Genomic DNA, 15050 nt, shown 5'->3' on the forward strand with positions numbered 1-15050 from the left:
TACTTAACAACCTGGATGAATCTCCGGAGAATTATGCTGAGTGAAAAAAGCCAATCCAAAAAGGTTACATATTGTATGATTCCATTTATATAACATTCTTTAAATAACAAAAATTATAGAACTAGGGATTAAGGATGGGGGAGGGTGGGGTTGTGGGCAGTGGCTGTAGCTATAAAAGGGCAAAATGAAGAACCACTGTCGTGATGGAATTATTCTGTACCTTGACTATATTAACATCAATAGCTGGCTGTGACATTGTACCATAGTTTTACAAGATGCTACTCCTGCAGGGTAAAGGGTACACAGGAGCTCTCTGTATTATTTTTATAACTTAATGTGAATATATAATTATCTCGAAATAAAAAGTTTAATTTAATAAAAAAGACAGATACTCCTAAAAACAAAACTCTACAAAATAACTGTACAAAATATCTAACTTAATGGAAATGTGCATGTTTAACTTCTATAAAGACAAGGTGACTTACTACGATGTAGAATTTAGAGATTTTCCGAATAGATTTCCTGAACACATTAATCCAATCAAAAGTAGATGTTCAATAAGTATTGCTAAAACAACGATAAAATAAAGGTTTAAAAACGAGAACGTTAGTTATGCCAATGAGATTAGCTGAGCATTTACTTTTGTATCCTTTTTTCTATGACTGGCCTCACTGCGCTGATCCAATCATCTTGATTGCATGCACCTAGGAAGAAATGTAAAAGCATTTATGTCAAATAAAATCAACATTAATATTATTTCAAAAGTTTGGTCCAAAATATCTTTTTATTAATATTTTGACTGACAAATTCAGGATAGTAAAAAACCTTTTAGCATAACTACGTTAAGCTCCAACTCTTACTTTCTTAGTAATGGTAAGGGGAAAGAGTATTATCATAATTTGCATTTCCACATTGTTGCGTCACTTAGCGGTGCTAAACAAGTGTTTGAGAAAATAATGAACTAGGGAATTATTTCATTAAAACTCTCGACTCTGTGAGATAAGGATAACTACCCCCATTTTACAGATGATGAGACAGAGGGCTAAGAAAAACCAGCTCACATATTAGTGACAAAATAAGGATTCAATCCTTTTCTGACTCCCCACCATCATAACTACAGAAAAAAAAAATGAAATCCACACACAATGCAAAACCAATTTTACCAAGTTTTTTAATCCTCTTTTTTACCTAAATTTTAGTATAGCCACCAGCTGTATAGCAAAACTGGCTGTTCTGTTTTATATTTTACTTCCTTTATATCTGATGGATCTAATGAATAGAGAATGGCTGACCAGATAGAAGCCAAGAGAAAAAAATGCAGCGATCAGATCAACCCCCAAACCAGAGAAAATCAGCTTCTACAGAATTAAAAGAACATTCTATTAATTTACTTTAAGAAACATAGAAAAATAAATATTTTTAAACATGTAAATCTGCATTAGATGCAGTATTAGTTCTAGACATGGGCATGGTCAATAAGAACAAGCAAAATGGAAGTGTTAATTTTTTTTTTAATCTGAAAGTATAAAGTTTTATGGACAGCAGGTAACAGTAGATTCCAGTAAAACAGGTTACACTGCACTTAAACCTAATTTAAAAAAAAAAGAAAAAAGAAAACTTAATGAGGTAAAAATAAGGAGTTAAAATTCTTTTGTGGGTCTATTAGTTCATTACTAGATCAGAACCACCTCAACCTCAATAACCATTTATCATTAGCTCAAGGTAGGAGATGGGGTGGGATCAGGACAAATCCACCCTTTGGCACAAAGGACAGCACATTAATGCACTAGTTACATAGAAAAAAGTAGTTTTTAAAAGTAAACTGAAAAATTAAAAATAAATTATGTAATCTATGGGTTGAAAAAACTTTTCTTCTAGGAAAAAAACTAAAGGTCCCAATGCAACTACAGTAGTCAACATGTCCTAACTACCTGTTACTTAATTTCATAAAGTACTGAAGAGCTTAAAGCCTGCATGGCATCACACCTCACAGTCACCTCCCCTTTCTAAACTTAAGCAGGACTAGGGCTAAACCAAAGGTGAACACCCAATCTTTTTGTCCTTATCAAAAGTGAAATACCAGGAATAGTAACCACATTACCTAAATCAATTGGTCCTTCTCTTAATCCATCTAATTCATACAGTCTTCCATTAACAGGAACATAACTGACAAAGTGAAAAGCATCTTCTTCTTTTGCTGATGTCTTTGCATCAAATTCAAACATTTGCTGTCTACAGTGAAGAAAAAAACAGTGAGAGACAAACAAACAGAGACAGTATTTATTTCACATGAAGTATCTTTACCTGGCGAAACTGTTGTGTACTTGTCGAATCACATCCGAATTACTCAGTGCCAAACCTTTCATCTGAAATAAGTTTTAAGAATAGCCTATTAAAATAAGAACCACCACAAACAGGGCATTTTAAGAATAATACGACTGTACTCACAGCTGCATCAAAGCTTTGTGAAAATTCTTTAAACTCTGATAATGTGTCTCCTAAATGGACATCTTGATGGGTACAGTTCAATAACACACTTACTATGGCTTGAGTAGCACAAGCATTATTAATTACCTATAAAATATGAAAGCAAAAATATTATCGATTTGTTAAAAAAAAACAGCTTTTAACTGGTGACGATGACCCCCAAAATATGAAAAAAATTAATAGTTTCCAAATTTTATTTCATATAGTCTTAGCATAAACATAATAAACATGATCAATTTCCAATCTAATCTATTTTCAGGAATTTGCTGCAATTCTGGAGCTGAAGATTCTAGGAAATCGAATAAATGAACTCAATATCAGTGAAAACCAATACAGTTAGGTAACAAAACCAATCTTTCCTGGTCTAAAACATATATCTAATTAAACCAAAAGAGCTTGTCCTTCCCTCTTATTCACTTCCTCCTATGCTCACTTCTACCTATAAATATTCAACCCATATTTCAGTATCCAACGCAAGCTCCAACTCACCGATGTGGCTCTTAGAGAACTTATCCAACAACTCATATTACTTTCTTCCCTCATTTGAATTCCTAAAAACATGTATATACTGTCTACATATTTTTCAATTCAATCTTTACAGCGCTGTCATCTAGCTATTAACTGTTTATTTAACAAGTTATGTGAACCTTACATTCTAGTGAGAGGAGAGAACATTTAGATAGCACTTACTATGTGTGGGTAATTTTCTAGGCACTTCACATGTATTAATTCTTTTAATCCTGTCAATCAACAGCCTATGAAGAAGGAGTAATATTATTATCCTCATTTTACATTTGTGGAAGCTGAGGCTCAAAGCGGTGAAGTAGCTTGCCCAAAGGGCCCAGAGCTAAGCAAGAGGCAGGTGATCTGGTTCTAGAATTTGGTGTACTTAGCCACAACATTAGGCTGGCTCTGTACATGTATGTGGTCTCTCCAACAAGATTATAACCTACTTATGGACAAGGGCTTCTGCCACCCTCCCTACAGCACCTATACAGGGCTGAGACCACAGAGGTGGAAAGAGCCTCAGATGATCACTTCGAACACCAGCAAGGTTAACTGTAGAGTTAAATTAAACTTGATAAATGATTTTTTAAAATACAGTTTAGTCCTATTGCTATATTTCATTACAATATTATAATTAAATACCATTTTCCAAAAATGCTAATTCACTTATGATCTTACAATTTGGTAAATTATTTCTATCTTGCCTGATTTCAAAAGAAAAATTTTCCATTATCTTCCCTCATTAACTCTTATACTCCTGTACTTTTTTTTGCCAGACTTTTGAAGTCTTGTGAGTACCCACCAGTTCTTACATTTTTGACTGCAGTATGCTTGAGGAATTCCTTGATAAGGCTGCTTTCTCCATTAGAGAACACTGTCTTACTACCAATTCTCAAACAGTGATACCACCACATTCTTGTAATTCCTCTTACAGTATTTTGTACTCAAAACTATCTTATGATTGACGATTAAGGAAAAGTAACAGGAGATCTAGAATCCAATTAACATTGCTGCTGATTTCTTTTAATATGTATTCTGATACGAGTCACAGTTCTTTAGTAAACTTGGATGAAAATTTTTAATGATTAAAGGAGACATCATAAAGGTTGTTAACTAAAACAGGACTTAGTGCTCCCTTATCTTGGGCCAAAATTATCTGGAGATGGGTTGGTAGAAGCGAAGTTAGCAGAAGTTAAAATTTATACTCATTCACACATCCTTTCAAAATGATGACACATTAAAGATATAATATGTACCTAATGCTAGGCTAGATGCTGAGGCTATGGCAGAGAATACTATCAAACATTCCTATGATCTAAGGACTTCAAGTCTGTAACCTATCACTTTAGGAATTTTTTTTTTCAAACTCATCAAATTGTACACACTAAACATGTGCAGTTTTTTGTATACCAATTTTATTTCAGTAAACCTGTTTTTTTTTTTTAAGGAAAAAAAGAAAAAAATCTCGTGGTTACTGATACTTCTCTTCCGGTGTTAATAAGGATTTACACTGTCCACGATTTATTACAGCTCATTTTGCATATGTGTGAAGAACAGTCATTACGGTGTGCCTCAGTGTAAACATACCTCTTCAGGTTTTTAAATGAGTTAAGTGCCACCAAGTGGTTATGTTATAAATAGCACAGTGGTCCCCTTATCCTTGGGGGATATCTTCCAAGACCCCCAATGGATGCCTCAAACATGGGTAGTACCAACCCCTATATATATCATGTTTTTTCCTATACTAACAGGCTGGTAGCACACATGAGGGACAAAGGGATGCATCCCACGTGGGACAGTGAAGGAACAGAATGAGATTTCATCACACTATTCAGAATGGCACACAATTTAAAACTTATGGTTTATTTCTGGAATTTTCCATTTAATATTTCAGCCAGAGTTGACTGAAACCATGGAAAGTAAAACAGTAGGTAAGGGGGGAATACTGCACAGAATTACCAAAAAACGAAAAATTTAAGACACTAAAAAGTGCACAGCCATTCATTCGTTCAAATATTTATTACTGAGCACTCACTGTGTGCTAGACATTGTGATAAATGCTGAACACACAGTGAACAAGAGACATGTGGTCCTTGTCCTCGTGAAACACTTAAAAATCACCTTATATACATCCATTGGGGAGAATTTTAACTTCATCTTTCTTCACAAAAAATTATTGCAGTATAAATTATATATATAGTCCCCAGCTTCTTAAATCTTTAACTTATCCTGAACGTTCTACTATATACCTTGGCTTTTAACACATTTTTAAATAAAGTAGTAGAGTTTAAGAATAGAAGGAAGGCTAGAGCAGGAGGTCACAAGTAGGACTGCCCCAGAACCTTAAGAATTTGGTTTGAATTCCTTTAAGAGGACATATATTCTTTAGTTCATCTAGGCTCTTCCACTCCCTAGCTCTTACACAAAACCCAGTTCACACATTCATGCTGCCAAACTGATCCTGCAGCCATCTGACTTAGTAACCCACGGTCTAGAGACTAACTTCTTGTCATGGTTTATATAAAAGAACATTGCAGATGCCTAGAGGAATACTACTAAAATTGCTTGAAGTACTGCATTATAAATTATAAATCTTCACTGAGTCATAGCTATAGGATAAATTAATAAATTTTTTAATATTCATTACTAATCAAGGGGAAAAAAGGTTGAGGATAAAACTAGGTTCCTAAAGGGAACATAATACTTTAAAATATATATAAAAAATAAATGTCCTCATATAATATACCAAAATCCAACTCCCAATGAATTATGGACATAGATATCAATTTAATTTTAAATTAAAATTAAAATTTTCTGCATCTCAATACATGCAGAAAAGCATTTGAAAAAACTTAATCCTTCCATAAGGATTAATACACATGTAAAAGAGATGAACAGAAAACCAAAATAATGAAGGAAGAAATCATCTTGGACTGAAGTATCAGAGAAGGTTTTTCTATGAATGTGAAATTTTAATAGAGCTCTGAAAGCCCGGTAGTACCTAGAGAACAGAGAAGGAAATTCATTCTATGAAACGTGAAGGGGACGAACAAGGAACAAATTAAGACGAGATGTTCAAGAGACAATGAGCATATTGGTATGTATTAGTATGCTTGTAATCAGAGCATGGGGTCATTGGTTACCTAGTAAATCAGTGCCTTTAAGCAATTAGGAGTTCACGCTAGGAGTAAGAGATTTTTAATAGGAAATAACAGTAAATACAGTGATTCAGAAAGGTTCAGTTTAAGACAATTTACAGGAGAGACTGAAGGTGGCTAAAAACAAACAAGATCCACTGGGTTGTTCCTCTAATGCTAGTATGAAATAATAAAGGGCAATAGATTAATGGAGCAGGATCACCCAAAGCAGGATCACCCAAATAGGCGAGTCAGAATTCTAGGAGTCAGGAATATAACTAAAAATAAAATCCGATTAAAAAGAATAAGGGGATAGTAATAATAACCATACAAAACAATTTTGTAAATTTAAGCTAAAATGCAGAAATTAAAAAAAAATCTTACCAGAACTAAGTCAAGAAAAAATAAGTAGCCCAAATAAGTCTTTTAACTATTAAATTGAAGTGGTAGTTAAAAATATACTCATAAAGAAAATACCAGGCACAGATGGTTTTATAGGCCAATTCTAACAAAATTTGAAGAAACAGACCTTCTAAATTTTAGATGGTCTAAACTGTCCAAATTCTTCAGGACAATAAGAAAAAGAGGAAATTCCAACTCAATTCATGAAGCCAGCACAACCCTAATACTAAAACTAGTCAAAGCCATTACAAGAAAGGAAAATTAAGGCCATTTCATTCATAAATATAGATGTAAAATTTCTAAACAAATATTACTGCACTAAATTCAACAGTGCATAAAAAGAGAATATGGGCTTACCTCAGATATGGAAGAATGATCAACTGGGCTTATCTCAGATATGGAAGAATGATTTAATATTAGAAAAATTCATAAACATAACTAACCATATTAACCTATTAAGAGGGAAAATAAACATGATCATCTCAATAGATGCAGAAAAGCATTTGAAAAAACTTAATCCTTCCATAATAAGGACACTTGCTAAATTATTAAAAGAATGTCCTTACCTGAACATTAAGAAAAAAAAATCTGAAATGGGAAATGGTAAAAGCATTCCCTTTAAAACCACAATGATTTTACTGGAGGTCTTAACCAGTCAGTAAGATAAGAAAAATAAATCAGAGACATAAGGATTCAAAATGAGGAGATGAAACTGCTTTGTTTGACGCATAATTTAGATAGAACCCCCCCAAAACCAACAAATAACAGAGATAACAGAGGTTAGCAAAATGGCTAAATATAAAGACATAAGAATGAATTACATTTTTTTGTACCAGCAACAAACACCTAGAAATGTAACTGAAGAAAAGATGATTTATAATTATAACAAAGAGATCAAGGAATTAAGATAAATCTAATAAAAGATGTAAAACCTCTATAGAGAAAATTATGCAACATAATAAAGATAATAAAAGCATCTAAAAATAAATAGATAAATAAAAGCAGATCTAAATAGAGATACATACTACTTCATGACTTAGTATCATGAAGATATAAATTCTCCCCAAATTGATACATATATTTAATGCTATTCCAGTCAAAATTCCAACAGAATTTTTCATACAATTTGATAAGATGACATTGAAATTTATATGAAGAACATAGGGTCAAGAATAGCAAGGCTATTTCTGAAAAAGAGGAGGGAGAAGAGATATGACCTATTAGATATAAGAACTTATGAAGAAGTGAAAGGAATTAAGACAGTGTGGTATTGGCAGAGAGACAAACAAATTGATCAGTAGAGTCCAGAAAACACACACACACACACACACACACACACACATGGAACTATGGTATACAACAGAGGTGGCATGTCCGATAAATAGGGAAAATAATGGATGTTCAATAAATGAGGTTAGAAAAAAAGGGTGATCCACATGGAAAAAGATGAAATTGAACCCCTGCCTCATATAATATACCAAAAATCCAACTCCCAATGAATTATGGACATAGATATCAAAAATTAAAATTTAAATGCATAGGTAAATATCTTTTACAAATTCAGATAGATAACAATTTCTTCAACAAGATACAAAAAAGCATTGGCTCTAAAATACAAAATTCGGGCTTCCGTGGTGGCGCAGTGGTTAAGAATCCTCCTGCCAATGCAGGGGACACGGGTTCGAGCCCTGGTCTGGGAAGATCCCACATGCTATGGAGCAACTAAGCCCGTGCACCACAACTACTGAGTCTGCGCTCTAGAGCCCACAAGCCACAACTACTGAAGCCCGCGCACCTAGAGCCCGTGCTCCACAACAAGAGAAGCCACTGCAACGAGAAGCCTGCGCACTGCAACAAAGAGTAGCCCCCGCTCACCGCAACTAGAGAAAGGCAGCGCACAGCAATGAAGACCCAACGCAGCCAAAAATAATAAATAAATAAAATAAATAAATTTATAAAAATAAATAAATAAATAAAACACAAAATTCTATTCATCAAAAGACACCCAGAAAAGGTAAAACAATAAGGTGCCAACCTGGAGAAGCAGTATCATGAAGATTTAAACAACGCCTACAAATCAAAAAGTACAACTAGTCCTACAGAAAAATAATTTAAGAATTTCACAAAAGAAACACATATGGCCACTAAGTACATCAACACCCTTTCAACATGATTAGTGCCCAGGGAGATGTAAACCAAGACCAAAATGAAGTACCATTTTAGAATGAGCTGGCTGGCAAAAATCAAAAAGGCCTCTGGCGCAATGGTTGAGAATCTGCCTGCCAATGCAGGAGACATGGGTTTGAGCCCTGGTCTGGGAAGATCCCACATGCCGCAGAGCAACTAAGCCCATGCGCCACAACTACTGAGCCTGTGCTCTAGAGCCCGCAAACCACAACTACTGAGCCTGCAAGCCACAACTACTGAAGCCCACGTGCCTAGAGCCCATGCTCCGAAACAAGAGAGGCCACCGCAATGAAGAGTAGCCCCCGGCTCGCCACAACTAGAGAAAGCCCACACGCAGCAACGAAGACCCAACAACGGAGACCCAATGCAGCCAAAAATAAATAAATACATAAATAAATCTATTTTTTTTTTTAAAAAAGGCCTGACAATACCACATATTGGAGTATGTGGCTACACAGTAACTCAGATATTGCTAGTAGGGGTGTAAACTGGAGTATCTACTTCCGAAAGCACTTTGATATTTCCTCCTAAAGTTACATTTACCTATCAGAAGAACTGTTGTACTTCTAGATATGTACCAGGAGAAATTTGCACAAGTACAACAGGAGACGTACAAAAATGTATACAGTTTACAGTAATGCAAATGAAAACTCAAATGCCAATCTACAAAGAGTAAACAATTACTTACTCTTTATGCACATTCGTGCAATTACTATTGTACAGCATGCAAAATAAGTTAACTATTACGATAAACAACTCGTGGATAAATCTTAAAATATTAAGTCAAAAAAGTAAGTCTCCCAAAACTACAAGGAGCATGATACTTTTTATCAAGTTAAAATTTTATATACACACAGCCCTTTTAGGATTAGAAAAAATACAGAAAGTGGAAAGCAAGGAAACGATATACAGAATTCCACATGTAGGTTACTTGGATGAAGGGAGGGAGGATGAAAGCTATGTGGGACAATGGGTGGGACAGAAGGAAATGATAGTTAGATGACGTTTATCTAGGCGGTGGGTTCTTAGGTGCTTACTACATTACTTAGTCACCAAATAAGTAAACAAATAAATAAAAGGAGGACATGAGCGTGTGTCATCAGTCAAGAATTATCATAATTCCATGCTGTGTACCTGAAGATCAGTTTTTTAAAAAGGAAAAGAGAAAAACACACTCAACATCACTGATTGATCTGTCCTCTTCCTTCATCACATCTAATCATTACACACTAAAGGTGCTAGTTACTTTACCACCTGAGTATTAATCAAATCTGTTCACATCTATCACCACTAACAGTCTTCTACCTGCTTTTGCATGGACTTCTACAAAAGCCTCCTAACTGATATGCAGTCTCATAACCTACACCACTCCCTCCTCCTCAAATGCATTCCCCACACTGTAGCCAAAGTGCTCTTTTCTAAATGAAAATCTGATCATGTCACCCTTCTTAAAACACCTCAATAACCTTCTACTGCTCTTAGGATACAGACAAAAGGCTCAAGCATGCTCTGCCTCTGTCCACATCTTGGCAGGAAGTGAAGAGTTATTCTCTAATACCCACCTTCTCCCTCTTCCAGATGAACAGAGGACCCAAATTTTATCTGGGTCCATGTCCACCTGGAATGAGGACAGCTTCCCCCTCTGCTGCTAAGTACAGCCATGTGACTGAGCTCTGGACAAAGAGAAGAAAGCATGCAACGTGAGCAAGTTCTAGAAAATGTCCGCAAAAAGAGAGGAGCGTGCTGTCCGCTTCCCCTGTCTTGAATGTGGAATTGAGACAGAACGGCTGAAACTCCAACCATCATCTCAGACCATGAAGTAACCTTTGGAATAGAAAGCACACACAAAGGAGCAAAACAAAAGAGCCTGCCATCTTGACGCGCTCCACGGTGAATGAGAAAGAGAAAAACTTGTGTTTCTTGTAAACCATTGTTTCCCTACACGTAACCGTACTGAACCCTGACTAACACACGGCTTGCTCAGCTTCACCATCTCAGACCACCCTGCCTGTGCTCTCGCCAGTCCAGCTACACTGGCCCTCCTGTAACAGTACATTTTACTAGCCTTACTCCCTTTTACTAAAAAGCTGTTAGTAATCTGGGATGATCCTCAACCTCTTTCCCCCAGTTAATACCTACTTAACCTTTAGATTTCAGCTGAAATGTCACTTACTCAGAGAAGCTTTCTCAGATCTCCCTGAAGAGGTCAGTCTCATTTTTATGTGTGCAGTGAAGAATCTAGTCTTGCCCTAAGAGAGGCCTGGCCTTTGCCCTTGGCTCCTGGGAGGTGATCTCTAGGCTCTTGAGAAGCCATGCCTCACAAAAGTGTCTTCGTTTACCTGGGGGCTGTGGGCCACACAGATGGTCTCACAGTGTGACTTAGGGTGGGTTCTGGGTCAACAGTATCATCTCAACCTCCAGGGTGGCTGGAGACTGAGGGCCAATAAAAACTCGATACCAAGAATCGGCGGAGATGGCCCTAGTGGCAGCACTCTGTGCACCCTGTCACACATCACTGCCAGTCAGGTTACAGCGCTGGCTTTGACTCCCCTGGGAGAAGACAAGGAGCAGCTTTCCTGGACTCTGCCCTATGTGTCTCTTCCCTTGGCTGAATTTAATCTGTGTCCTTTCACTGTAATAAACTATGTGACTATAACAGACTTTGGTGAGGTCTATGAGCTTTTCTAACAAATTACAGAACCTGAGGGTGGTCTTGGGGACTCCCCAAACTTGCAAGTATCAGAAGTGAGGGTGTAGGCAGAACACTCTATGACATACATCACAGCAAGATTCTTTTTGACCCAGCTCCCAGAGAAATGGAAATAAGAACACAAATAAACAAATGGGACCTAATGAAACTTAAAAGCTTTTGCACAGCAAAGGAAACCATAAACAAGACCAAAAGACAACCATCAGAATGGGAGAAAATATTTGCAAATGAAGCAACTGACAAAGGATTAATCTCCAAGATTTACAAGCAGCTCATGCAGCTCAATAACAAAAAAACGAACAACCCAATCCAAAAATGGGCAGAAGACCTAAATAGACATTTCTCCAAAGAAGATATACAGATGGCCAACAGACACATGAAAGAATGCTTAACATCATTAATCATTAGAGAAATGCAAATCAAAACTACAATGAGATATCATCTCACACCGGTCAGAATGGCCATCATCAAAAAATCTAGAAACAATAAATGCTGGAGAGGGTGTGGAGGAAAGGGAACACTCTTGCACTGTTGGTGGGAATGTAAATTGATACAGCCACTATGGAGAACAGTATGGAGGTTCCTTAAAAAACGAAAAATAGAACTACCATACGACCCAGCAATCCCACTACTGGGCATATACCCTGAGAAAACCATAGATCAAAAAGAGTCATGTACCAAAATGTTCATTGCAGCTCTATTTACAATAGCCAGGACATGGAAGCAACCTAAATGTCCATCGACAGATGAATGGATAAAGAAGATGTGGCACATATATACAATGGAATATTACTCAGCCATAAAAAGAAATGAAATGGAGGTATTTGTAATGAGGTGGATGGAGTTAGAGTCTGTCATACAGAGTGAAGTAAGTCAGAAAGAGAAAAACAAATACAGTATGCTAACACATATATACGGAATCTAAGGAGAAAAAAAAAAAAAAAAAAAAGGCCATGAAGAACCTAGTGGCAAGACGGGAATAAAGACACAGACCTACTAGAGAATGGACTTGAGGATATGGGGAGGGGGTGGGGTGAGATGTGACAGGGTGAGAGAGTGTCATGGACATATATACACTACCAAATGTAAAACAGATAGCTAGTGGGAAGCAGCCGCATAGCACAGGGAGATCAGCTCGGTGCTTTGTGACCACCTAGAGGGGTGGGATGGGGAGGGTGGGAGGGAGGGAGATGCAAGAGGGAAGAGATATGGGAACATTTTGTATATGTATAACTGATTAACTTTGTTATAAAGCAGAAGCTAACACACTACTGTAAGGCAATTATACTTCAATAAAAATGTTAAAAAAAAAAAAAAAAGAAGTGAGGGTGGTTTGGGGTCCCCAAAACTCTGTAGTTGCTGTCCGAAGGGAGGGTAGTCTTAATAGATTATTTTCGAGCTTCACAATACGGTTCTCATTTCACTCCATGCAGCACTTATTGCCACTGTAATTTTGTATTTCACTGATTAATACCAATCTCCTCCACTAAGCTCTAAACACCCTTGAGGAGAGGGCTCCTGACGTTTATCATTCCCCAAGCACCTGGCACAGTGTCTGACACATTGCAGACACTCAATCCTTCTTTCCTGAAAGACAGAGCAGGTGGAGTCACACAAACCTAGTACCAATGACCTAAAGCAACAAGTCAAACAGACCCTAGCTTTCTCATCAGTGAAACAGTAACAAGACAACAATGTTTTGCAGAGAAGCATTACCAAAAGGGTCATTCCTGGATCCTTATACACAAATTGTAACTACTAGAAGACACCTTCTTTTCTCGATATTTTGTTAATCAATGATCCACACATATGCACACTTCCAATTAGAGCATGTGATTAGCATAAGACAGGCGGTATTACCTCTGTAAAATGATGCAATTCCATCCATAAATACCAAAACTATGCATTTAATCTGTATGACGTTATCACAAATAAATATAATTTTAATTAAATGTTTTAAATATCTGAAAATATTCCTCAGAGTCCAGAGACCCTGGATTGGAAATCTTTACTATAAGCTCTTGAAGCCTAGAACCAAGGATTATTTATTTATGTAATATATACTATAAAATTTCTAGCATAGGCTCATAGGAGGCATACACTAAAAATACTGATAGATATTATTGTTGAATTACTGATCAGTTTAATAGAAACTGCTGGCATAATATAGTATAAAAAAATATAATATAATTGGGAAATCACTAAACTGGCATATTAATAAACATGGTAGGAATAATGTAATACAAATAAAACATTAAATTATAGTAAGGTAGAAATGTAATACAGAACTAGAAAAGTATGAAGGGACTCTAGAAATTATAAATTCATACTCCAGTATCATTTTTTTTTTCTTTGTAGAGTACTTTCTTATACCTTAAAAATACCTAGGCCTCTATATGTCAGTCATTGTTAGTGTCTTAGTGAATCCTAGTGTTCTTTAACTGTAATATTCTTTCTACATTTATCAGATACCTACTATGTGTCAGGGATTATACATGAAAACTCTTGAGTTTACAATTTAGTATGGAAGAAATACAATTAAATACACACACAAATATATATGGAAAAAATCTTGAAAAATATAAACTGTTTTAAGTGGTTATCTCTGGAGCAGGGATTATAATGGACTTTTATTTTCTACATTGTACATTTATAATGCTTACATTTTATATCATGGGTATAGATTCTTATATACCTTAAAAAAACTGTCTTTAAAAGGAGAAAAATCACCTGAAGGACCAAACTATCTGTCCCCTACTTTTTCTCTACTACCTAGATCTTGAAAATCACAAACAGTGATTATAATTATTGTAGTACAATGATAAATATTACAATTTATAAATGGATTATTTGTGTTAGAGAAATAATTAGAATCTCAAAATGTTTATCATTAAGAAATTTAGTTAAATAAATTATAGGACGCTTATACTAAGAATACTTTTAAAAGAGGTGGTGTTGTGATATGGTTAAGAGTATGGACTTCAAGGCAACAGTGCCTGGGTTTGTACCCAGCTCTCCCACTGACTAGCTACATAACTTGGGCAAGTTTCTTAACCTCTCTGGGACTCAGTTTCCACATCTGTGAAATGATGAGGAACCTGTAAAACCACATAGGGTCATTGTGAGGATCAGTTACTACAAATAAATTAATACTAAAAAATAATACATATAAACGTACCTAATAAGCCTTCAATATGTTAGCTAATGCTGTTGTGTGCACTGAAAGTCAAACTTTTATCATTAAGTGAAGAAAAGATGCAAAATATTTTGCACAACAGTCCAATTTCAGTAAAAAAAAAAAAAAAAATGAATGCGTTAACAAGTGAATAGAAAATGTGGGAGGTAGTATGGCAGGTGGAACCACCAACCTGGGCTTTAGACCTGGGTTTAAATCCTGGATCCGCCATGTACTAGCTGTGTGACCTCAGGCAAGTAAGTTAATTTTTCTAGGCCTCAATTTCTTCAGCTGTGAAATGAGGATAACACCTCATAGGGCCGTTGCAAGGGTTAAATAAATAATATACCTAAAGCACAATATCTGGCACACAGCAAACATGGTAAATGTGGGCTGTTGTTGGTACTGCTATGGTGATAGTTGTTACTAATAAGAAGACACATGC

General features: G+C 36.0%; 1 protein-coding gene across 4 annotated transcripts in view; it reads right to left on the minus strand.

Annotated features, from left to right (window-relative positions):
- The window catches only part of UCHL5 (ubiquitin C-terminal hydrolase L5), a 52191-nt gene that overhangs the window by 24173 nt on the left and 12968 nt on the right, over positions 1–15050 (minus strand). For all 4 annotated transcript variants that reach the window (XM_059942746.1, XM_059942757.1, XM_059942769.1 and 1 more), the window contains 4 exons: positions 2449–2574; positions 2305–2366; positions 2102–2232; positions 641–704 (listed from right to left, as the gene is read on the minus strand). In XM_059942746.1, coding sequence (XP_059798729.1) covers positions 641–704; positions 2102–2232; positions 2305–2366; positions 2449–2574 — 383 coding nt within the window. The remainder of the gene's footprint in view (positions 1–640; positions 705–2101; positions 2233–2304; positions 2367–2448; positions 2575–15050) is intronic.

This window comes from Balaenoptera ricei, chromosome 1 (assembly GCF_028023285.1).
Source record: "Balaenoptera ricei isolate mBalRic1 chromosome 1, mBalRic1.hap2, whole genome shotgun sequence".
In the NCBI taxonomy this organism is placed as follows: domain Eukaryota; kingdom Metazoa; phylum Chordata; class Mammalia; order Artiodactyla; family Balaenopteridae; genus Balaenoptera; species Balaenoptera ricei.